The sequence below is a fragment of the Leuciscus leuciscus genome (assembly GCF_965113295.1).
Source record: "Leuciscus leuciscus genome assembly, chromosome: 8".
Classification (NCBI taxonomy): Eukaryota; Metazoa; Chordata; class Actinopteri; order Cypriniformes; family Leuciscidae; genus Leuciscus; species Leuciscus leuciscus.
Window position 1 is genome coordinate 6,515,413 of NC_138732.1, and position 25,188 is coordinate 6,540,600.

Sequence of the window (25,188 nt, forward strand, 5' to 3'; positions counted from 1 at the left end):
TTCTACATTAAATAAGCTACCATTGTTCACAGTTTATGAACACCCGCCATCCTGCGGTAGTTTGTGTGTTTGTTGCGCAGTGGCGTACGAACTCGACTTGAAAACGAATGCCTTTGCCTGCCGTACACACAGTTAACCAGTTTAAACATGCTTGCAGAAATAAACATTTGATTATATTTTGGAGAACAGACAGAAAAAGATCCGTCGATGTACTTGTGTTTGTTTTTTTGTGTTCAGATGTTCAGTAGCAGTCATGAGCGCGAGCACATGTGAAGAGTTTTAACTCTTTCTTCTCTGTGTCAATTACATGCCTTTGAATGCAACACTCTGCAGATTCACTTTATTTCGACATTGTCTAATAATCCAAATGTAGTTGTATAAGTTACTATTATACAAACCAAAGGACAGGCAATGATTTTCGGGCTACAGATGGCAGAAATAATGTTTTTTGTTGCAAAGAGAGCCAATCTACTTATGAAAATAATAGTCATTTAAATAAAAAAAATCCAAATAATATTATTTTATATATATATATGACGACTTCAGATGCAAAAGCCTCTAAGTACCATCTGAAATTTTCTTCTAAAAGAGCATTTTTATCAAGTTTGTATGTTTATGTTCAGTTATTTCACTTAAATGGCAATGAAAAGTACCTATTAATTGTCATTAAAGTGAAATTACTGAACTTAAATATACAAGCTTGATAAAAATGCTCGTTTTAGAAGAAAGTTTCAGATGGCACTCAGAGGCTTTTGCATCTGAAGTCTTCATATATATATATACTGTAGCCTATATATATATATATATATATATATATATATATATATATATATATAGATATAGATATATAAAATAGAGGCCTATATGATCCGAAGTAAGTTACTCGCTACTTGAGTAGTTTTTTCATTGGATACTTTTTTACTCTTACTCAAGTAACTATTAAGATTATTACTTTTACTTTTACTTTGAGTAAATATTTCTATAAGTACTTGTACTTTTACTTGAGTACAGTTTTTGGGTACTCTACCCACCTCTGCTAAGACTATAGATCACTCTAAACTGTTTTGGAAACACTGTTAATGTAATATTATATTACAGTGTTTTTATTTCAGAGATTGATGAGATTGAACAGCATTGTAAAGTTGACTCACATGCAGCAGTTTGCAGCAGCATCAGCATCAGTCCAAAGATGAGCATCATTTCTCTAAAGTCCAGTTTCCAGAAGAGCCCAACGGCAGCAGAAGAGTGTGGATGAAGCTTCAGATGGGAACATGAGTGTCTGGACTTCAGTCTGTCTGTGTTCTGGCTCTCATGAAGCTCCTCACAGAGAGACTCACTCTGGACTGACACATGAGGAAATATCTGACCGCTTCACGAGAAAAGAGGAAGTTTCCTCATATGGGGGAAGGCAGATGATGAGTGCACTGAAATAGACCAAATCTAACTAAAGACAGTGAAACTAGAAAGGTGTAAAAAGACATAACATTTTCAGGCACACTTCCAAAAATAAGTGTAAAAGTGCTAATCGTACATTTAAAACAGCAAGTGGGAAGGTGGTGTATAAGAAAAGAAAACATATATGCTTATGATTATCATGATTGTTCATTAATCACATGATTGTGATTAATCCTAAACATATTATTCTTGTATTAATCCATTTATGAATTATATTTTGGTCTGTTATATCTTTTGATATCATATACTCATTGTTCATATACTTATCTTCACATATTCTATTCAAACAGACCTTTGGTTCGCTGTGTCACTGCTAAAAGTTGAGACATGTCCCTGCAAAGTCTGGTATCCGGTGTAATAGCAAAGGTGTCACTTATAGAATTAAGGCACAGAGAGTATTAGCATTAAGTTCAGACATGAAGGCTTATTTGACTCGTTTTGCTTCTATAGTGTTAAAACTGCAATGTTTAGCTACGCAGAATGTGATACCAAGAAACCAGAGCTGATTCTTATAAAATATATTTTTGACATGATTAACTCTTTCCTGATCTGAATATAGGAATATTGGCAAGCTCATACATTGCTCTTGCATCTCTCACTGAGGGCTCTTCTTCTCTTCCTTTACTTGTATTTTTGTCGATGTTGTGTCTTTGACGGCACACTCCGCGACCCGTTGAGAAACACTGGTCTCTAAATAACCCCTGTGGAATAACCCACAGCGACAAATATAATACACAGTAGATCATGGCATCTTAATATAGGCCTACACTTTTCTTAGTGTCAGTGGTCTTGATAACATGACAGGGTCTTGATAACATGACAGATCCGCACTGATACTGTGATCATTGTTAAAGGGGTGGTTGATTATGATTTCACTTTTCTAACTTTGTGTGAAATGTTGCTGTTTGAGCATAAACAACATCTGCAAAGTTACAATACTCAAAGTTCAAAGCAAAGGAAGATATTTGCTTTTAAAGAAAAGGACTACAACAAACGGCTGGTTGGGACTTAAAAAAAAAAAGTAATTTATTAATTTAAATTTATTTAAAACATGTAAATCGGCTGGTTGGGACTACATGACATTCCTCCCGGGTTAGTGACATCACTAACCCTGGAATTTACATAAACCCCTCCCCCGGGAACACGCAGTCCATGAGAAGAGGAAAAGTTGTTGTATAAGAGTACATTTGTGAGTCAGCTCAAACTTTAGCATCCATCTTTTCACATGCAATAGAAAGTCACTCTGTGTGCATCTCACAACAGTTCCTATTCAAGCGATTTATAGATTATCATGACAGAAAATGCTAATTGAAGATAGTTAACTCCACATTAGCAACATAAATTCATCAACTAACCATTCAGAGACGTCCTGTTGCATTCTACATGTTGTCACTTCTTCTTGAGTCTCTCTATCTTTGTCTGACTCTGTTTTAACATTAAAGGCAGGACGGTTTCTGTCATTTTAGTGTGTCTGCGTGAGGTAATAGCAGCTGCTAACACACACGAGCTCTTGAAACCCCGCCCTCTGCAGCAGCTCATTTGCATTTAAAGGGCCAGGCACAAAACGGTGCGTTTTTGCAAACCCTCAAAAAGTGACAACTTTAACTTGCTATAAAAAAATATTTTGCGCTAAAACTTCACACACACACACACACACACACACACACACACACACACACACACACACACACACACACACACACACACACACACACACACACACACACACACACACACACACACACACACTGGGGACATCATAGATATATTTTACATCTTGTGAAAAGGGCATTTTACCACCCCTTTAACCAGTACAATTCCTCAAACCAGCAGATTCATCAGTACAGAAGAAGCACAACTGACTCAAACTACTCCACACATCACATGTAATTTCATGTTTCACACACAGATGGTGGATGATAGCCTATAGCTCTTTAGTGCAATTTTAAACAAATAAACTTTACTAATTAACACTGTAATAAAAGTCTATTTATGTTTAACAAATAAGTGTCAAAGACAGACACTTTCCTGGTTATTAGCGACATCTGCAGGAGGAAACTAGAGTTACAGCTGGACTCATTTACTAAAATACATTGTTTTATATTTGACATCTATTTAAAAGCACACTATGTAAGATTTTTGGATCAAAATAACCAAAAATCACTAGAACAATGTTATATATTTTGTTGATTTGTGTAGGCTACTTAAGTTATCCTAAATGTAGCAGTTTTAACCAGGATTCAGATCGTGTCCGTGCATCACCTATCATTTCTGGTTTTATACTGTAGAAACCATGGAAACACCAAAGATGCTTTAATATATTATGTGTCTTATTAGACAGGTGAGCAACTGTTTGGATACATTCATCGACAGAAAACTAATCATTCTTATGCAGCTTTACACAGTTAATTTATTTGTTTAAATCTCGTTTTCTTGATTTACCGCAAGTACCATATTTATTTACCATGCCTAATATCGATCTAGCTCACTGCAGTGTGCAACAAGTGTCTCATATAGTAGCCGCCGAGCGAACGCACAGACTAGCATTATAACAACTTTCAACACACTCAAATCTAATATGATAAAACAGCGTTTCCCCACAGTATACTCTTGACCAGAAGAAGCGGAAGCGTGAGTGTCATAATAAAAGCTCCTCTGCTCCAGCCGCGGCGCTACCATTGGGCCCGGGTGGGCCTGGGCCCACCCATTTTAGGTCCGGGTCCGCCAATTTTGACCCCGGCCTATAGTGAGTGATTTTCATTCTAGCAGTTCATCCAATAAGCAGCCCGAGGAAAGCTTTGAGTGAAAGCTTCTCAGCCAATCAGTGGCTTCTACCCCACGTGTGCACTCTTAAGCCTGCCCACAGGCTGCATCGTCACCAGCAAGTGATCCAATGAAATGAATGACGTTGGCGCACAAGCTTTAAAGCAAGCTCAGGAGAAAAGGACCTTGTTTTCATTTAAATTCAACAAGAAACGCTCCGTGGAGCAGGAGGAGGAAACTCCTGCCATTTTAAGTAACGCGGTTACAAGTGACGAGTTACCACCCTGCTCGGGCGCCCTCTCCCCATCAAGTCCTCCCGTAGCCACACAGGTAGGCTACTGAGTCGCTGTCCTCAGTGCAGCAGAAAAGTGCTGAAACGGAGATGAAGGGGAAACTGGGTTTTTTTTTGTGGCTTATTTTAAAGCAGGGCTCAGTAGTTTCGGGATTTCTTCGCTGTATTCTCGCTTTTTGCTCGCAGGTTTCTCTCTAGAGCTCCCCCCACAGCTTCGGAATAGATATTTGACAACACTGTTGTAAAAACTCGTTGGCGATTCTCAGACACCAGAGGCTAGTAGATCAATGACATCAAAGCAGATGGGACATTCTTTAAAACGTCTTCTTCATTCGGGTTCGAACAGCGTGAGGGAGTGCAATAATGACAGCATTTTAGCAGATTTCTTTTGGCCGTAAAGCAATTGTTTACATCGCGAGACCACCTGATATCACGCGATACTTCCTGACGCGGCGGCCGGCAGATTTTCCGCTCACGGGCACCAGGGGGGTGCGAAACGACCACCATTCAACCCGAAATAAGTAATATAACCATTCCAATGACTCCGAAGCTGTTCAGTTAAGGTAAAAAAGTTACTTAGAGCACCTTTAACTGGCCCATCCAGTTTTCTGGAGGCCCACCTACAATCAATATCCTGGCGCCGCTAGTGCTCTCCTCTCGAGACGTGTGTCGCGCTCGTCTCTCATTAGCAATCTCTCCAGCGGCCTCGTTCCGCTACAACGGCTTTCGTAACGTTAATAAATCTTTAATACATGAATATGATTTCTGCCCGAGTCACGTCATATTCTCCACCGGCTGTAAAAGTGAAGACAACAACTCCCATGATCCTGTGAAATCAAGGCGTCATTAAGCTACGCCTCTAGTGGCGAAAAATTACATAGTGTGCCTTTAATTTTTTATATAGCCTATATTGCAAACTTCTAAATATTTAAATTTGAATAATGTGCACTTTCTGTTAATTAAAATGAAAATTATATATATATATATATATATATATATATATATATATATATTATATAAAAAATCAAATGAGCTAGCATCTTTTGACAGCAAAAGGTTTAATTTCGAATAGTTTTATTTTCATTTACTTAACTTTATACCAAAAAGTTCATCTTAACAGTGTCAACACAGACTCAATTTACAATTCTTAAAGAATATTTATTAATATTATAATGACAAAGATCTGGTAAAGATACATGCAGATGTGAAGATATGATCTTCACCGATGGGAATGGCAGTACATTCCCTTCTGTTATTCCCTCTGGACATATCACACATTGGCTACTCATTGTTTGTTTGTTTTATGCTTTATTGTAAAATCGTGAGTTATATGTTAGCTGGGTTGCTGCAGGAATGTGCCGTCAAACACAAGCTCATGTAGTCTGTGTCATCATTAAGCTATATCTGAATACATTGTCATGACCACTAAAATATTTTGTGATTTGGGGTCTCAACTCGCCTGTAATTAGTCATGTGTGTATTTGGTTGCTGTATAGTAAAACCATTGTAAAGGGCTGCCAGTGACAGAATGTTGTACCCCTAAAGGTAAAACTTTTGCAAAAAACAATTCCTGACTGATTTATTAACAACAATTCACCTACAGAACATAACACAATCCATTTGAACTTTTAACAATCAACTAAAAACTAAATATTGCACAAACTAGCCTAATTATAGTAAATGCACTACAGTTAAAAAGTTTGGGGTTGGTAAGATTCTTTATGTTTTTGAAAGAAGTCTCTTCTGTATTTATTTGATCAAAAATACAGTAAAAACAGCAATATTGTGAAATGTTATTACAATTTAAAATAATCTATCTGTTTTCTATGTGAATAAATAGTAAACTACTTTATTACTGGGATCAAAGCTGAATTTTCAGCATCATTACTCCAGTCTTCAGTGTCACATGATCCTTTAAAATCAGTAAACTCAGTAAACTTAGTAAACATTTCTGATTATTATCAATGTTGAATACAGTTTACATTTACATTTATTCATTTAGCAGACGCTTTTAATCCTAAGCGACTTACAAATGAGAACAATAGATGCAGTTAAACTAACAGTAAACCCAGTTGGGCCTGCCTGTCACATGCCTGTCCTGTCTTGTGCTGCACATGGGTGTTTTGTTATTTTGGGCCATGTGCTCGTGTTATTGTCTGATCCCTCCCCCTTGTTATCTGATTATTGTTTGAGTTCATCCACCTGTTCCCTCCTGATTAGTTTCCCTTTATTAGTTCCCTCTTGTTTGCAGTTTGTGTCGGTACGTTGTCTTTTGTTTCCTGTTCCCTGAGATTTTCCAGAGTTTTCTTAGTCTGTTGTTGTTTTTGTATTTACTTAGTTCTGTTTTCCCCCTTGTGGGTTTGTTTAGTGTTTTCATTAATAAATTCTTATTTTCTCCAGCATTTGAGTCCTCACACCTTTTGTTTTTAGTCTGCCGTGACAGAACGTACCGACCATTATGAGGACTCAGCGGAGAAGAGAGCCGCAACCAGTCTCCTGTCCGCAATGGGAGCGGATTCTCCGATTTCAGGAGTTGGTCTCCCTCCGTCAGCAGGGAATGGAGGTGAGGGTTTTCGGTCAGAGGTTCCGTCGCGCTGCTGAAGGGCTGAAACTGGGCGAGGAGGCTTGCAGGGATCTATTTAATTATGCGCTGGATGAACCGATGGACTGGCTGATCTGTAGAGCGTTTGATCATGTCAGTTTTGAGGCAATGGTGGAGGGTTTCATTCGCCACCGGGAGAGGATCGCCAGGGGAGTGGTCTCTGTTCCAGTGATCCCAGTTCCGGTGGACCCAGTTCCGGTGGTCCCAGTTCCAGTGGTTCCGAAACGGAGGAGGAGAAGGAAGAACCCCTCCGTGGCTATTCCGGTGGACCCAGTTCCGGTGGACCCAGTTCCGGTGGACCCAGTTCTGGTGGACCCAGTTCCGGTGGACCCAGTTCCGGTGGTCCCGAGTCTGGTGGCTCCTAACACGGAGACCATCCCGGAGGTGACTGCCGTCCCTGACGCACCGCCCAGGTGTCTTGCTCTGCCCGCACCGCCCAGGTGTCTTGCTCTGCCCGCGCCGCCCAGGCGTCATGCTCTACTGGCCCCGCCCGAGCTGCTCGCACTGCCTGCACCACCCTAGCGATCCGTCACGTCTGCCCAGCCAGAGACTGTTCACGTCACGTCTGCCCAGCCAGAGACTGTTCACGTCACGTCTGCCCAGCCAGAGACTGTTCACGTCACGTCTGCCCAGCCAGAGACTGTTCACGTCACGTCTGCCCAGCCAGAGACTGTTCACGTCACGTCTGCCCAGCCAGAGACTGTTCACGTCACGTCTGCCCAGCCAGAGACTGTTCACGTCACGTCTGCCGGGCCTGTGTCTTCGGACAAGATGGCCGCCACAGAGACTGTTCACGTCACGTCTGCCGGGCCTGTGTCTTCGGACAAGATGGCCGCCACAGAGACTGTTCACGTCACGTCTGCCCAGCCGGAGACTGTTCACGTCACGTCTGCCCAGCCAGAGACTGTTCACGTCACGTCTGCCCAGCCAGAGACTGTTCACGTCACGTCTGCCCAGCCAGAGACTGTTCACGTCACGTCTGCCCAGCCAGAGACTGTTCACGTCACGTCTGCCCAGCCAGAGACTGTTCACGTCACGTCTGCCGGGCCTGTGTCTTCGGACAAGATGGCCGCCACAGAGACTGTTCACGTCACGTCTGCCGGGCCTGTGTCTTCGGACAAGATGGCCGCCACAGAGACTGTTCACGTCACGTCTGCCGGGCCTGTGTCTTCGGACAAGATGGCCGCCACAGAGACTGTTCACGTCACGTCTGCCGGGCCTGTGTCTTCGGACAAGATGGCCGCCACAGAGACTGTTCACGTCACGTCTGCCGACCCTGTGTATTCAGAAAAGATGGCCGAGCCTGTTCACGTCACGTCTGCCGAGCCTGTGTCTTCGGACAAGATGGCCGCCGCCGAGCCGGTGCCTGTGTCTGTTCCTGAGCCGGTGCCGGTGTCGAGCCGGTGCCTGTGTCTGTTCCTGAGCCGGTGCCTGTGTCTGTTCCTGAGCCGGTGCCTGTGTCTGTTCCTGAGCCGGTGCCTGTGTCTGTTCCTGAGCCGGTGCCTGTGTCTGTTCCTGAGCCGGTGCCTGTGTCTGTTCCTGAGCCGGTGCCTGTGTCTGTTCCTGAGCCGGTGCCTGTGTCTGTTCCTGAGCCGGTGCCTGTGTCTGTTCCTGAGCCGGTGCCTGTGTCTGTTCCTGAGCCGGTGCCTGTGTCTGTTCCTGAGCCGGTGCCTGTGTCTGTTCCTGAGCCGGTGCCTGTGCCTGTGTCTGTTCCTGAGCCGGTGCCTGTGTCTGTTCCTGAGCCGGTGCCTGTGTCTGTTCCTGAGCCGGTGCCTGTGCCTGTGTCTGTTCCTGAGCCGGTGCCTGTGCCTGTGTCTGTTCCTGAGCCGGTGCCTGTGTCTGTTCCTGAGCCGGTGCCTGTGTCTGTTCCTGAGCCGGTGCCTGTGTCTGTTCCTGAGCCGGTGCCGGTGGGGTCTGTTCCAGTTCCTGAGCCGGTGGGGTCTGTTCCAGTTCCTGAGCCGGTGGGGTCTGTTCCAGTTCCTGAGCCGGTGGGGTCTGTTCCAGTTCCTGAGCCGGTGGGGTCTGTTCCAGTGCCCTGGCCGCCCGAGGAGAGGTCTCCGCCCTGGCCGCCCGAGGAGAGGTCTCCGCCCTGGCCGCCCGAGGAGAGGTCTCCGCCCTGGCCGCCCGAGGAGAGGTCTCCGCCCTGGCCGCCAGATGAACTGTCGTCTCCACTCTGGCTGTCGGCACAGCCTGCTCCGTCCTGGCCTCCCGAACCCTGTGGGCCACTCCGGTGTCACAAACATTTTGTTTCTCCCGTCCCGCCCTGGTCTGTCCCTCCCGTCCCGCCCCGCCCTGGTCTGTCCCTCCCGTCCCGTCCGGGTCTTATGGAGCGTCTGGTAGCCGCTCCGTAAGGAGGGGGTAATGTCACATGCCTGTCCTGTCTTGTGCTGCACATGGGTGTTTTGTTATTTTGGGCCATGTGCTCGTGTTATTGTCTGATCCCTCCCCCTTGTTATCTGATTATTGTTTGAGTTCATCCACCTGTTCCCTCCTGATTAGTTTCCCTTTATTAGTTCCCTCTTGTTTGCAGTCTGTGTCGGTACGTTGTCTTTTGTTTCCTGTTCCCCGAGATTTTCCAGAGTTTTCTTAGTCTGTTGTTGTTTTTGTATTTACTTAGTTCTGTTTTCCCCCTTGTGGGTTTGTTTTGTGTTTTCATTAATAAATTCTTATTTTCTCCAGCATTTGAGTCCTCACACCTTTTGTTTTTAGTCTGCCGTGACACTGCCAGCATGCGTGGCTAAACGTGTTAAACATATTCACAAAAAAAAAAAAACAAACTGCAAATGCAAACCTTAGTTTAAAAGCACGGATAGCAAAACAGCAAAATCATGAGTAACAGATTTAAAATTCAAGTACCTTTTTTTTAGCACTATTCACAATACATGTTTCAAAGCAGCTTTATAGAAAATGCTTGTTTTAATGTTACAATTTAGGAAATATTCTGTTATCAGCCAGAGATGAGTGTGCACAGTAATATGGCAGTAATATACAGCTGTAATATAGTACATGTTAGTTAGATAACTTTAGATAATGTTAGGCAGCTATTACAACTTGTGCTTAACGATTACAATATAATAATAATATTAAAATATTATAGGATAATATCTGAAAGTTTGGCATGTCGATCCAAAGTTGCCATCATCTGAAATCTTCGCAATTGTTGGCGTCGCCTGAAAACATTGTAGAAACAGGAAAGCAAAAGGATGAGATTCTCATAGATGTGCTGAGATCTGCTGCTGGTCTCATGAATCTTCTGCTGTGTGTTCATGTTCTTCCTCAAATCTTCTCATTCTCAGTTTTTGATCGTCCTGTTTTCTTTCTAAAAGCATCACATTATCATAATCTCTTAATATTTGCATGTTAAATCCACAATGATGATCATAAATGTCTCTCACCTGACGTGTGTCTCATGTAGATGTGAAACCCTCCTAACAGACCAAACAAAACCATCATCTGAAAACACCAGACCAGCACAAACACCACAGACTCTGGACACATTGAAAACAACAATTAGAAAGAAAACCAATCCATCATGTTTCCTGTAGCGTGTTCTTTCAAACTCGTAACATGTTCTGATGTGTGTGTGCTATTGGTCAGTGTAGAGGTCATACGAGAGGTCACAGCTGCAGTAGTTGTTCCTGTAATAAAACATCACTGTAATCACCGAAACTGAAAACACTTCAATACAAATTACTGCTGAGATCGGGCTGAAATAAACTCATTTTCAGACAGAAACGTTGCGAGAATGAACTGTGTCCATTGAAGAGAAGTCACTGGTGTTGCTGTGTCTGACTAATGTGATTGACATGTTCTTGACAGGTTTTGTGAGATTCACACTTGTTGCTGTAGTTTAGTAAATACAGGGAGATTTATGTATGAAAAGCTCACCAGGACAGTCTAGACTAATGCTCTTCTGTCCGTGACTGACGTGGTTCTTCACACTACAGATGATGATGTCTCCATGAGTTGTGTCATTCAGCTCAATGCTGGTGTCTCCATCCATCAGTGGATCTCCATTCAGAGTCCAGCTGTAGATGAGCTGATCCCCGTCAGAAGAGCAGGACACTGACTTCACCCCACTGGAGGAGCAGATGATTGACACTTCCACTGAGCCAATAGGAGCTGGAGGGCGGGACACATGACAGTCACATGACAAACAGACACATTCAAACAAACATGGCTTGTTTTTTAAATATACTAAATAAATATCTATGTGACAAATAAAATATCGGTAACACTTTACAATACGGGTGCACTAATAAGCATTAATTCATGCTTAACTAATGCACAGATAATCATGTGTTAATGTATGACTCATGAAGAACTAAACCATTAATTAATGATCACTGCATCAGCAACTAATAAAGATTCTAAATGATTAATAGATTAAGTAATATATGAATTGTTATTAATTAAATGTGTCATAATGTATTAATTCCTTAATAACTTATTTTATTAACTAAAAGTGTAAATTAATGCGTTACTTACCACAGTTGGTCAAAGCAATGTACTTCAACTTCCAGTTGTCTGCTTTAATTAATCATTAACTAATGATTTGCAAATGTATCATGTTATGACTTTACTTGTTGAGGCACATGACTATTAACTAATTGTTATGTAATATGCCATTTATGGGTTTTGACAGTTTGCACATGCAGTGAATGTAATGTCGGTGAATGTGTGTGAAGGATGGGTAAGTTGGGCTGCACACAAATATCAGCACACCAGAATCTGAACTCCTGAAGCTGTTACACTGTGTTTAAACTGGACGAGACCAGCTGTCTACACCTGGACATGACAGACCATCACAAGTCCATTTGTCCTTCATAACAGAACTAGCACAAGAGCTCTGAGTACGTCAGGAATAGAGAGTGGCATCAGTTTACTGTCTGGGTTTTGTCGTGTAGCGTCGCGCCGCATCCAGTGTAGTATCACTGACAATAATGGACGTTCTATTGTCTTTGTCCAGTCTAGACACAGTGTTATGAAATAGTAAAGCTCGACCGCCTGTTCTCAGTGTTCCACGACCTCAAGCTGAACCTGACATAGTCCTGTGCCATGAACAACAAGGCTCATCGGACTCAGTGAAATCTTGGTTGTACATGGTTGGAAATTGAAATCCATGGCTTAGTGTGGATGTCAAAACCAAAATGGCATATTACTTAAAAATGTGTTAATAGTCATGTGCCTCAACATGTAAAGTCATAACTTAATGATACATTTGCAAATCATTAGTTAATGATTAATTAAAGCAGACAACTGGAAGTTGAAGTACATTGCTTTGACCAACTGTGGTAATTAACGCATTAATTTACACTTTTAGTTAATAAAATAAGTTATTAAGGAATACATTGACACATTTAATTAATAACAATTCATATATTACTTCATCTATTAATCATTTAGAATCTTTATTAGTTGCTGATGCAGTGATCATTAATTAATGGTTTAGTTCTTCATGAGTCATACATTAACACATGATTATCTGTGCATTAGTTAAGCATGCATTAATGCTTATTAGTGCACCCGTATTGTAAAGTGTTACCAAAATATCTAAATAATTCAAACAAAGTGCAGTTGCTTTTGATGAAATTCTTCCGGATGTTCAATAATCAAAAACCTTCACAGAGATTCCACTGATTCATTTGCATGAGAGTGAGATCATTGGAGATCATGAGATTGTAATGAGTCTGATGAGAGTTACTGTACCTTCAACTTTCACTTGAAGATCTGCATATGTTGCTGTGCCGTCTGAGCGTAGGAGTTCTAAAGTGTAATTCCCTGAATCTGCTCTGATCACACGGTTTATTATCAGAGTCCCATTAATGACTGTCACTTCAGGTCTGTTATTATAAAGATCACATTCGTTCTCATATTTACTGTCATTCTTTACTTTACAAACTGGATTATCTGTGTTGTTTATTCTCTTTATTATCTTCAGTTTATAATTTCTTGCATCCACCATCTGCAGATTGAGTTTGTGATCCAGAGCAGCGTAACAGGGATCTTTCTGATCAAACCTGCAGTTAAACTCCATACCTGAAGAACAACACACACACACACACGCACACGCACACACACAGACACAGACACAGACACAGACGCACACGCACACGCACGCACACACACACACACACACACACACACACACACGCGCACACACGCACACACACACGCGCACACACGCACACACACACACACACACACACACGCACACGCACACGCACACGCACACACACACACACAGAGAGAGAGAGAGAGAGAGATCAACATACATACAGAGAGTGTTACTGCTGATGTAAATATTTCTCTCATCATAAACTAAAATCAGACACAAATTACACAAACATTCACAGAATTAAAGAAGATGAAATGAATCAGACTCTTGATCAGATCTCACTGAAACATCTGAGCTCAGTTCATCTGAAGTGAAGCTCATCTTCATCATAAACACAAATGTTCAAATCCTTTCTCTAAGGAATTACTGTCCTCATGAATTACTGAATATAACCATTACTGGAGATTTAACTTGGTTTAGTACGTAAAAAAAAAGTTCAATCCAATCAAACTGTGACATTTCTTTCTTTTTAAATAATGTCTTGGTCTTTGTGTGACATCAGATTAAATGGAGAGACATGATTTGATGAATCCCCATATGATAATATAATTTTAAAAAATGACTACATAAAAAAATTTATGAAACTTTTTTGTACAATTACACTAAGAAACAAACACACTTCCTCTCACATTTTGTTAATCCTCCACAAATACACACTATATATAAGACCAGTAACACTAAGACTATAGATCACTGCAGACTGTTTTGGAAACACTGTTAATGTAATATTATATTACAGTGTTTTTATTTCAGAGATTGATGAGATTGAACAGCATTGTAAAGTTGACTCACATGCAGCAGTTTGCAGCAGCATCAGCATCAGTCCAAAGATGAGCATCATTTCTCTAAAGTCCAGTTTCCAGAAGAGCCCAACGGCAGCAGAAGAGTGTGGATGAAGCTTCAGATGGGGACATGACTGTCTGGACTTCAGTCTGTCTGTGTTCTGGCTCTCATGAAGCTCCTCACAGAGAGACTCACTCTGGACTGACACATGAGGAAATATCTGACCGCTTCACGAGAAAAGAGGAAGTTTCCTCATATGGGGGAAGGCAGATGATGAGTGCACTGAAATAGACCAAGTCTAACTAAAGACAGTGAAACTAGAAAGGTGTAAAAAGACGTAACATTTTCAGGCACACTTCCAAAAATAAGTGTAAAAGTGCTAATCATATATTTGAAACAGCAAGTGGGAAGGTGATGTATAAGAAAAGAAAACATATATGCTTATGATTATCATGATTGTTCTTTTGTGATTAATCCTAAACATATTATTCTTGTATTAATCCATTTATGAATGATATTTTGGTCTATTATATCTTTTGATATCATATACTCATAGTTCATATACTTATCTTCACATATTCTATTCAAACAGACCTTTTGTTAGTTGTGTCACTGCTAAAAGTTGAGACATGTCCCTGCAAAGTCTGGTATCCGGTGTAATAGCAAAGGTGTCACTAATAGAATTAAGGCACAGAGAGTATTAGCATTAAGTTCAGACATGAAGGCTTATTTGACTCGTTTTGCTTCTATAGTGTTAAAACTGCAACGTTTAGTTACGCTGAATGTGATACCAAGAAACCAGAGCTGATTCTTATAAAATATATTTTTGACATGATTAACATATTCTTTAATGATCTGAACATAGGAATATTGGCAAGCTCATACATTACTCTTGCATCTCTCACTGAGGGCTCTTCTTCTCTTCCTTTACTTGTATTTTTGTCGATGTTGTGTCTTTGACGGCACACTCCGCGACCCGTTGAGAAACACTGGTCTCTAAATAACCCCTGTGGAATAACCCACAGCGACAAATATAATACACAGTAGATCATATGGCATCTTGATATAGGCCTACACTTTTCTTAGTGTCAGCGGTCTTGATACAACACGACAGATCCGCTCTGATACTGTGATCATTGTTAACCAGTACGATTCCTCAAACCAGCAGATTCATCAGTACAGAAGAAGCACAACTGACTCAAACTACTCCACACATCACATGCAATTTCATGTTTCACACACAGATGGTGGATGATAGCCTATAGCTCTTTAGTGCAATTTTAAACAAATAAACTTTACTAAAATTAACACTGTAATAAAAGTCTATTTATGTTTAACAAATAAGTGTCAAAGACAGACACTTTCCTGGTTATTAGCGACATCTGCAGGAGGAAACTAGAGTTACAGCTGGACTCATTTACTAAAATAAATTGTTTTATATTTGATATCTATTTAAAGGCACACTATGTAAGATTTTTGGATAAAAATATCCAAAATTATTCCAAGAATATCCAAAATTATCCAATACATGTTTCAAAGCAGCTTTACAGAAAATGCTTGTTTTAATGTTACAATTTAGGAAATATTCTGTTATCAGCCAGAGATGAGTGTGTACAGTAATATGGCAGTAATATACACCTATAATATAGTACATGTTTGTTATATAACTTCATGTTTTCAGTTAAGCTGACACAGCGTATATGTTAGGCAGCTATTACAACTTGTGCTTAACGATTACAATATAATGATAATATTAAAATATTATAGGATAATATCTGAAAGTTTGGCATGTCGATCCAAAGTTGCCATCATCTGAAATCATTGCAATTGTTGGCGTCGCCTGAAAACATTGTAGAAACAGGAAAGCAAAAGGAGGAGATTCTCATAGATGTGCTGAGATCTGCTGCTGGTCTCATGAATCTTCTGCTGTGTGTTCATGTTCTTCTCTAAATCTTCTCATTCTCAGTTTTTGATCGTCCAGTTTTCTTTCTAAAAGCATCACATTATCATCATCTCTTAATATTTGCATGTTAAATCCACAATGATGATGATAAATGTCTCTCACCTGACGTGTGTCTCATGTAGATGTGAAACCCTCCTAACAGACCAAACAGAACCATCATCTGAAAACACCAGACCAGCACAAACACCACAGACTCTGGACACATTGAAAACAACAATTAGAAAGAAAACCAATCCATCATGTTTCCTGTAGCGTGTTCTTTCAAACTCGTAACATGTTCTGATGTCTGTGTGCTATTGGTCAGTGTAGTGGTCATACGAGAGGTCACAGCTGCAGTAGTTGTTCCTGTAATAAAACATCACTGTAATCACCGAAACTGAAAACACTTCAATACAAATTACTGCTGAGATCGGGCTGAAATAAACTCATTTTCAGCCAGAAACGTTGCGAGAATGAACTGTGTCCATTGAAGAGAAGTCACTGGTGTTGCTGTGTCTGACTAATGTGACTGACTTGTTCTTGACAGGTTTTGTGAGATTCACTCTTGTTGCTGTAGTTTAGTAAATACAGGGAGATTTATGTATGAAAAGCTCACCAGGACATTGTTCTACACTAATGCTCTTCTGTCCGTGACTGACGTGGTTCTTCACACTACAGATGATGATGTCTCCATGAGTTGTGTCATTCAGCTCAATGCTGGTGTCTCCATCCATCAGTGGATCTCCATTCAGAGTCCAGCTGTAGATGAGCTGATCCCCGTCAGAAGAGCAGGACACTGACTTCACCCCACTGGAGGAGCAGATCATTGACACTTCCACTGAGCCAATAGGGGCTGGAGGGCGGGACACATGACAGTCACATGACAAACAGACACATTCAAACAAACATGGCTTGTTTTTTAAATACACTAAATTAATATCAATGTGACAAATAAAATATCTAAATAAATAGAAAACAAAGTGCAGTTGCTTTTGATGAAATTCTTCCAGATGTTCAATAATCAAAAACCTTCACAGAGATTCCACTGATTCATTTGCATGAGAGTGAGATCATTGGAGATCATGAGATTGTAATGAGTCTGATGAGAGTTACTGTACCTTCAACTTTCACTTGAAGATCTGCAGATGTTACTGTGCCGTCTGAGTGTTCGAGTCGTAAAGTGTAATTCCCTGAATCTGCTCTGATCACACGGTTTATTATCAGAGTCCCATTAATGACTGTCACTTCAGGTCTGTTACTATAAAGATCACATTCATTCTCAGTTTTACTGTCATTCTTTACTTTACAAACTGGATCATCTGGGTTGTTGTTTATTCTCTTTATTATCCTCAGTTTATAATTTCTAGCATCCACCATCTGCAGATTGAGTTTGTGATCCAGAGCAGCGTAACAGGGATCTTTCTGATCAAACCTGCAGTTAAACTCCATACCTGAAGAACAACACACACACACACACACACGCACACACACACGCACGCACGCACGCACGCACGCACGCACGCACGCACACACACACACACACACACACACAGAAATATCAACATCTACAGACAGAGTGAGAGTGTAATGTAACTAGCACGGAGCTGTGCATTAAACTAATGCATGATGTGGAGTCAAAGGATCGTCCAATGACAAGCGTTGTGCATTAACATATTCTCTGATCTCTGTGTGCTTCAATGATGAAAGCAGTGCATTACAGATTTTCACAATCGCTAGGGCACATTTCTCAATACTTAAGTCATTTTTTCAAAACTCTTCTTCACACAGTTCTACAAACCAACTTCGGCACGGCAGTTCATTTAACATTCAAAATGCACTAAAACTACCAAAACACTTGAATGTCTCAAAAAAACTCATTCTTACACTAAAAAAGGTTGTCCACCAACAAACAAAATTTTTGTCAATCATAAACACAGACCAAAAAAACCTACTAACATCAGGCGGCATTATACTAGGCTATATGTTCTTTTGTAATATTTCTTTCCAAAACAATGACACTGTCTTCTGCTCACAATTCACTTTGTATGTTACGTCCATCGTCCATGTTTACGTTACAGTACTAAATTATTCCTAAGTGTCCCTTTTGAATCGATGGTAATGAAACTGAAAGACAAACACATGTGTAGGTCTTCAGTTATATCTATTTTTTAGATTCAGAATTTCAATATGGTTTTACTGTAGAAATGGTGCAAATTTCTGTCTTATTCATTCTTGTGTTGTGATGGTTTTGAACTTACAGTAAGTTTAACAGTTTTGAAAAGAGAATGTAAACATGTGCAAATTGGCCTGTAGGACATAACATTTTTGAGATAAGAATTAATAATAAAGAATTGTGATTAAACTCACTGCAACTACCTGTGCATTAAACAGTTTTAACACACACCTTCTAGCCAATCAGAATCGAGAATTTTGACAGACCTTGGTATAATACTACAATAAATATACCTCTCATCATGAATTATAATCAGATTCAGATTACATAAAACATCATCAGTGAGTGAACAGCATCATAACATCAGTTTGAGCTGAAAGTTGACTCACATGAAGCAGTTTGCAGCAGCATCAGTCCAAAGAGGAGCATCATTTCTCTCAAGTCCAGAAGAGCTCAATCCTAACAGAAGAGTGTGGATGAAGCTTCAGTCACACGATCACTTCTCATTCTGACAGAAGAGCTCTACTGACACGCATCTGTGGTCATAATATATTTTTTAAAGAATATTACCCAGTTTCTGTGAGAGAAGAGGAAGTTCAGATCATTCAACAGTACTGGATCAGTTGAGGTCTTGCACAAGGTACAAAATTAACTAGCACATGCATTTTCTTTTCTATAATGGTATAGGGACTTTCCATTGACTTATGCTTCTGCTATTTTACACACACACACAAAAAAAGACATTATTTAGTATGTTAAATAGCTTTTTTTGTCACCCCTTGGTTGCTTTCACAACCACAGGGACCAGAATTAACACTCAGCAAGCATCGACCATAAGTAAAAGTTTAAAAACCATCGCTGACTAACTAAAATATCTGTTTCGCACATTTTATATAGGATATCTGGTGTTTTTTTCCATGTGGAGACACAAATGAAGAATTTTCCTGTCATTGAACCACTGAAACTAAAATATGAGGGATAAATGACACAATGACCTGTGCTGTGAGTCAAATATGGAAAGACAGACAGCTAAATACAGTGCCGGCCCGAGCCTTTTGGGGGCCCTAAGCAGAATTTGATTTGGGGGCCTCCTCCCACCACGCAGAGTCACCTGTGCTGGACGATTATTGACACAATGTCACGTTATAATGTTACATTATAAATTAATACAATGAGGTTATGTATTGATACAAAATAAATACTTAATACAAAATAGATACTTAAAAAAGTTTTAACTTTTTCTTTACTATTTTACTAACTCTTGGAAACTTCTGAAAACAAACTGTCACAAAACATATTAAAAAAATTATTTGCAAAATATCCTCCAACGTTTTGCAACACTTTGCAGTTTGAATGATGTCTTGTATGAACATGACGGAGTATGTTTTTATGTTTCCACTGTTCGATCGCGCCCGCGCACACACACACACACACAAACACACACACACAACATATGCTTTGTAATCTTCCACTGTGATGTTTCCAAGCACATTTTTGCGCGTGTGAAGAGGATGATTTTTTCCGTCGATATTGGAACGTGAGTGAAGTACAAAGCCTATGATAAAGAATAGTTTAGCTACCATCCAAATCCATCGCGAATGTTGAAACATTTTGATTCTAATGAGAGAGATACGTGAGCCCAACGCCGCTTACTTTCACTTTCGCTTTAAATTATTTCGTTTTGGCTTGTTTATAGTTATTTCTTTATTCTTGTTCTGTTCTGAATATCATTACATTTAAAGGATAAATCATTGATCAAATCAAATTTTTGTGACATGGCTTAACATTACCGTGACTTTGTGCACAAATTGTCTATGCACGCGAGGTTATGAACTGACTCAAACACTGGCAGACACAGCAGCAGTTGTAGGCAGGTATATTGATCATGGAATCAGAATTTTCTTGTCTTGAATTATTAATCCTTTCATTCATTTATGTCACTTGTTTAAGTTAATTAATATGTAAAAAATAAATAAAAAAAATAAACTCGATTGGGGGCCCCCTGGTGGCGAGGGGGCCCCAAGCAGCCGCTTAGTTCGCTTATGCCTCGGGCCGGCCCTGGCTAAATACCAGTTACCAGTTACCATTGCTTCACATATGAATAATTTATATTACCAAATCTTGCCAAATAATTTAAGCAGTTTTATGTAATTTAAGTATGAATGACTTAAACATGCAAATTTATTGTATTACAAATTTAAGGCAGCAACTTTTTTTACTGTGCATAAGGATATTTATAATGACTGGATGTATTGCTTAAAAGTGTATTAAAGCTTTTTACAAAAACAGTTTTTTTCTTTTTACTTTTTTAAAGAGCCCCAAGTTGTACTGAAAGTCACCTGTCATTACTGAAATGATACTGAGATCTCTGTCATTACTCAAGTTCACCACACGAGGTCTCCATCAACACACGTCTATCAGTGTGTTGCTATAGTAACAGCAGTGTGTCTCAGGCTTTGGTTCATTTCTTACCTGAATCTCCTGGACCCAGTTGTTCAAAAGTAATCTGATCGAATTTTGGCTATTGGGTTTGATCAAATCTGGAAAATGGTTTGTAAAAAAAAAAAAAAAAAAAAAAAAAAAAAAATTATTATGAAATCAGAGTAAATCACTTGTTTTAGATCTTGATCTAGAAGTAGACATTACCTATTAAGCCTTTCAGTACAGGAAAGTAAAAAAAAAACAAAAAAAAACAAAAAAAACAAACAAATTTTGGCACCATAAAATAAATAGTCCCCCCAAACAGCTGTCAATATCAAAACAAAAATAATACATTTCAATTTTAGTTTTTTTTTAATCACTGAATATTTTATTTAAAAATATACATAGGCTATATGTATTTAAAAACACTATATATATATATATATAAACACTGTGTATTTAAATCATTGCCTTCCTGTAGCTCAAACAGTAGAGTGTTAGCGCTTGCAACGCCAAGGTCATGGGTTTGATTTTAAGAAAAATAAAAATTAAAAAACCCTCAATTTAAGTAAGTAGTCAGAACAAAACTTGTTAGTTTTAAGCTATAAGTAGATTTTTAGATCAGATTTTTTTTAATAATTGCAATTTCATAAAATGAAGTTAGTCCAACTTAAAATAAAAGGTTATCACAACGCAATTTCTTTTGTTTCAATAACTTTTACTTCTCAGAGTAACTTGGAATTGTCAAGTTCACATAACTTAATTTTTTCAATTACGCATTTAGTTTGTTTACTTAATAATTTTAAGGCAACATGTTTCCTCACTTTTTTCAAGTTAAATCAACTGCTCACTATTTACAGTGCAGTCTACCCTCCAAATGACAAAACGCTTAACCTGAAAAATGCTTAGCATGATTAATGTAGTAAGACAGTGTTGCTAAAAGACCAAATTCAGTATACTACCCATAAAACTTATTTTCTAATAGCTGTTGATTGAATGTAGATCCTCTTGTTTCCCACAAGGTGTCACCCTAAACACAATGTATTAAGTAGCGGGAATAAGTGGGAAGAAAATCATTACCATGGCAACCTAACAGCCCACTCATAGTGAGTAGGTCCCTTTGAATATTGCTTCAGTAAGAAATCAAATGAGAGACGCTTTCCTGGTTCTGATGGCTGACGGCCGCCGGTTGAGATTCATCATTGTCAGGCCTCTCTGCGGCTTTGTGTTTGCACCTGTCAGTTTCACAACATCAATGCTGCGGATGAAAGTCTTATTTTATTTCATGATCTGATGCCTTTACATATGATATTTATAGAACACTACTCATGTTATGTTATGAAAAGTGTTTGCAGCTGTGAGAGTGGTTATGTGAAATTGCAGTTTGAAGTGTTTAAGTACGTATGCATGTATGAATTAGCCTAATCATGAAGTGTTTAATGTATGTATATATGATTTTATAATTATGTGTTTATTGTTGATGACTGTGTAAGAGAACGTCTCAGATGCTATACATTAATCTGCATTTTAGATATACTCTAAAACACTGCTTGATAAAGATGTCTCGTCTTTGTTGAGTTAATAAAATGAGGCTTGCAACATTTCAGCACTGAATTTAAGCAGAGAAACGGCGAGGCCATTTATTTTCCTGATATCTGAGCACTGTATTCATCATGTGTGATTTATTTCTCTTCAGATGTAAAGGTACAAAAGAAAAAGCTGGAAGCAAACGGGATGTGATGGAACCGCGGTACAGGTTTAGTCACCATCATTAGCATGTTTCCTCTTCCCATTGACCTCTCACACTGCCTGATGGATGTTTGCTGTAGGCCTCAGCCCCATAATAATGATGTACGACTGTGTTCAACATCACTTTGATAGCCTGTGATAATCTGTCCCTTCTATAATGGCAGTTAGTAAAGTGTCGCTCATTAAATCCGTGCTCCTCTGCCGTGCTGATCAGATCCTGAAATAAGCCCTGGACCCACGCATTCTCCTTAGTATGATTGTGCCACCCACATCCAGCCCAGCGTTCGCTCCTTTCTCAGAGAAATCAGTGTGTTCTGCTGAGGTTGGTCCACTGAGAGATGAGCATTTAAATATCACACAGCATTTGACTCAAACATCAAACAGCAGGGTCGCTTATCTACATGTCACATGACGGCCACCGCGCACAAATTTCAGATGAAAACAATATGCCACGACTTCAAAGTGCACCATTAAAATCAATGCACGAAAACAAAGTTTCACATCATATACGGCAAGCCAAATCTGGTGTTAAATTAGTGAATGAGCTCTGAGATTTCTTTTTGAACACTTTAATCTAGATTTTGATCTGTGTCTGAGACACTGATTTAACAGAATAATAGTAAGTCTAAAACATAGACATGCTTTGACAAGTATAATTAGGTTATAAGCCCAGGCTTCGCACAGTCAATGGCCCTAAAATTAGATGGGTGAATCACTGGCTGTACACCAATTTGCAAATTCTACTAAATACTAAAAGTATGGACCTCATTGGCACTTGTGAGTTTGTATTAAGACATGTGAATATTAAGACACAGTCCCAGTGTTTGTTATTGTTAACTGAAATAAAACTAAATGTTTTCAGTAATTGAAAAAAGGCTCAAATATATCTGACTTAGATGAAAGCCGTAAAGGGGTCCTATTGTGTTTTTTTTACACATTCAACTTGTAGTGTGTTGCTGTTTCAGCATGAAAAAGGTCTGCAAAGTTACAAAGCACAAAGTCACTCCAGCGGGAGTTTTTCTCTAAATCAGTGTCACTGTTCCTGAACTCCCTGAAACGCCTCTATTGAGTTTTCTTCCACGAACGAACACGTCACAATATTCCTCATGTAAATAATTCTCGCTCAAGGCATGTGCAAAATAAAGGGGCGGGGCCTAATTGAGTTGGTTAGCAGTGTGTTGAAACTCATGGGGTGCCTCTCATTTCTTATTTGTGCATCCTCGTTTTCTTTCCTCGCTTCCTTTCCTGGTGTCTCACCTTCATACGAGGGAAGGCTGCAAGGAAAGAAAAGGAGGACGGAGGAGTCGAAGGAAAGCTTTTTTATACATTGGAATACTTGATCACTCAAGCGTCACTTCACAGCGTCATCAGCAGCGCTCAAAGGATCTGCCCTTATGTTGTTTTAGTTTAGTTATTTAAGAAATCCATAATAAATAATAATAAAGCATGCACCCTGTTGACATATGTGAGATGTGTGGTTTATCTACACTGCAAAGGTAAAGTTTAAATTAAAATGATTGTGACCGATGTGAAGGGGGAGGAGAATTTATACATGCGTCTCACGTTTAGTCAATAAAACTCTTCCGCAAAGGAGACACCCGTGTATCCTCGCTCATGACTCCTCAGGAAGCTCCTCACTTTTAGATCCTCGCGGTGCAATTAGAGAATCGAGATGTCCTTCAAGATGGCTGAGCTCGATTGGTTTCGGGGTCATAGGGTGACCTACCTTTGCGTTGAACCGCACAGCATTTTCACCCCTTGTCCCGCACGTCGTATATTGAGAAAATGTCCCGCATTTTCATCAGTCTGTTGGTTTTTAATGATCATATTAAGAAAACATGCATGCGTTCTTTTGCCTTTTTAAGAAAGCATTTTATTTATTCTTTTTGCGGCGTAGTTTTACATCTTTAACAGCGCTTCGTCAGAAGTATAAATACAGCAGCCGTTTTTTAAATCCTATCCAATGGTTGAAAAGAAAGGAGTAAACACGGTCACTAGTAGGTTGTGACGGCTGTCAATCAAAATGTGGACGGGTGATTTGTTCCTGTCAGAAAACAAATGGACAATTCGGTAAATAAATTTTTTACAAGGCGGCATAATGGCAACAAAAAAAGAGAAAATGTTCAAAAATAGTTATCTGCATGATGCCTGCTGCCTTTGGGCTCAGTGATGTTGAATTTAAATGACATGTAAAATAAAGACATGTTATGTTACATTGTGACATAATGGTGTTTTCTGAAAGGGACTAAAGAACAAAGTATTTTTATCAGCTGAAAGGCAGAATACAAATGTTTTTATTAAGTTAGATAGACATTATATAACAGTTTCGGGTTATGTTTTAGTGTTGGTAACATGTCCCACATTGTCCCACACAAACTTAGTAATTGTCCCACATTTGGTTTGTTTGATGGTGGTCACCCTAGTCATAGGATGGAGGAGCGAGGAAACGAGTTGGGGTATTGAGAAGCACCCATGGTTATGGTAAGGGGCGGGACAATTCCCGAAAAAATCACAACAAACTGGTCCATTCAACCAATCAGAGCACATTGCACTTTTCAGAAGGAGGTGCTTCATAGAGACAGGAACTAATCAGAGCGTTACTGACAGACTGGGAAGAGAGGAGCTGCAACAATGGAGAATATGCACAAAGTAATGCTTTTTTTGCATATTCAAACATGAAAACCTATTCTAGTAGAGTCCCTAAAAATGATGTAATTAATAATACTCATGCATAGGAAAATATGCACATTATGATGCAGTGGACATCTGTAATCATCTGGAGAGGTGGTGAACAGGGAATCAATGAGAGAAATCATAATAATCATTGTGCTAATCTAAATAAGTATTGCACTTAGCAGTGTTTCAATATATACATGCAGAAATATATACA

The 25,188-nt window shown here is 39.6% G+C and overlaps 1 protein-coding gene across 8 annotated transcripts in view; it reads right to left on the reverse strand.

Annotated features, from left to right (window-relative positions):
• LOC309503994 (uncharacterized protein) overlaps nucleotides 1-18,671 on the reverse strand; it is a 44,491-nt gene extending 25,820 nt beyond the window's left edge. For 5 of the 8 annotated variants that reach the window (XM_082176934.1, XM_082176929.1, XM_082176928.1 and 2 more), the window contains exons 1-5: nucleotides 18,518-18,671; nucleotides 17,074-17,406; nucleotides 16,572-16,808; nucleotides 12,822-13,151; nucleotides 11,001-11,234 (exon numbers count right to left, since the gene is read on the reverse strand). In XM_082176934.1, the coding sequence (XP_082033060.1) occupies nucleotides 11,001-11,234; nucleotides 12,822-13,151; nucleotides 16,572-16,808; nucleotides 17,074-17,406; nucleotides 18,518-18,560 (1,177 nt within the window). In that variant the 5' untranslated portion in view covers nucleotides 18,561-18,671. Of the gene's footprint in view, nucleotides 1-11,000; nucleotides 11,235-12,821; nucleotides 13,152-14,022; nucleotides 14,326-16,571; nucleotides 16,809-17,073; nucleotides 17,407-18,517 lie in introns of those variants that run through there. The other 3 variants (XM_082176935.1, XM_082176933.1, XM_082176932.1) reach the window with 2 other exon arrangements.
• Nucleotides 18,672-25,188: the final 6,517 nt, after the last annotated feature.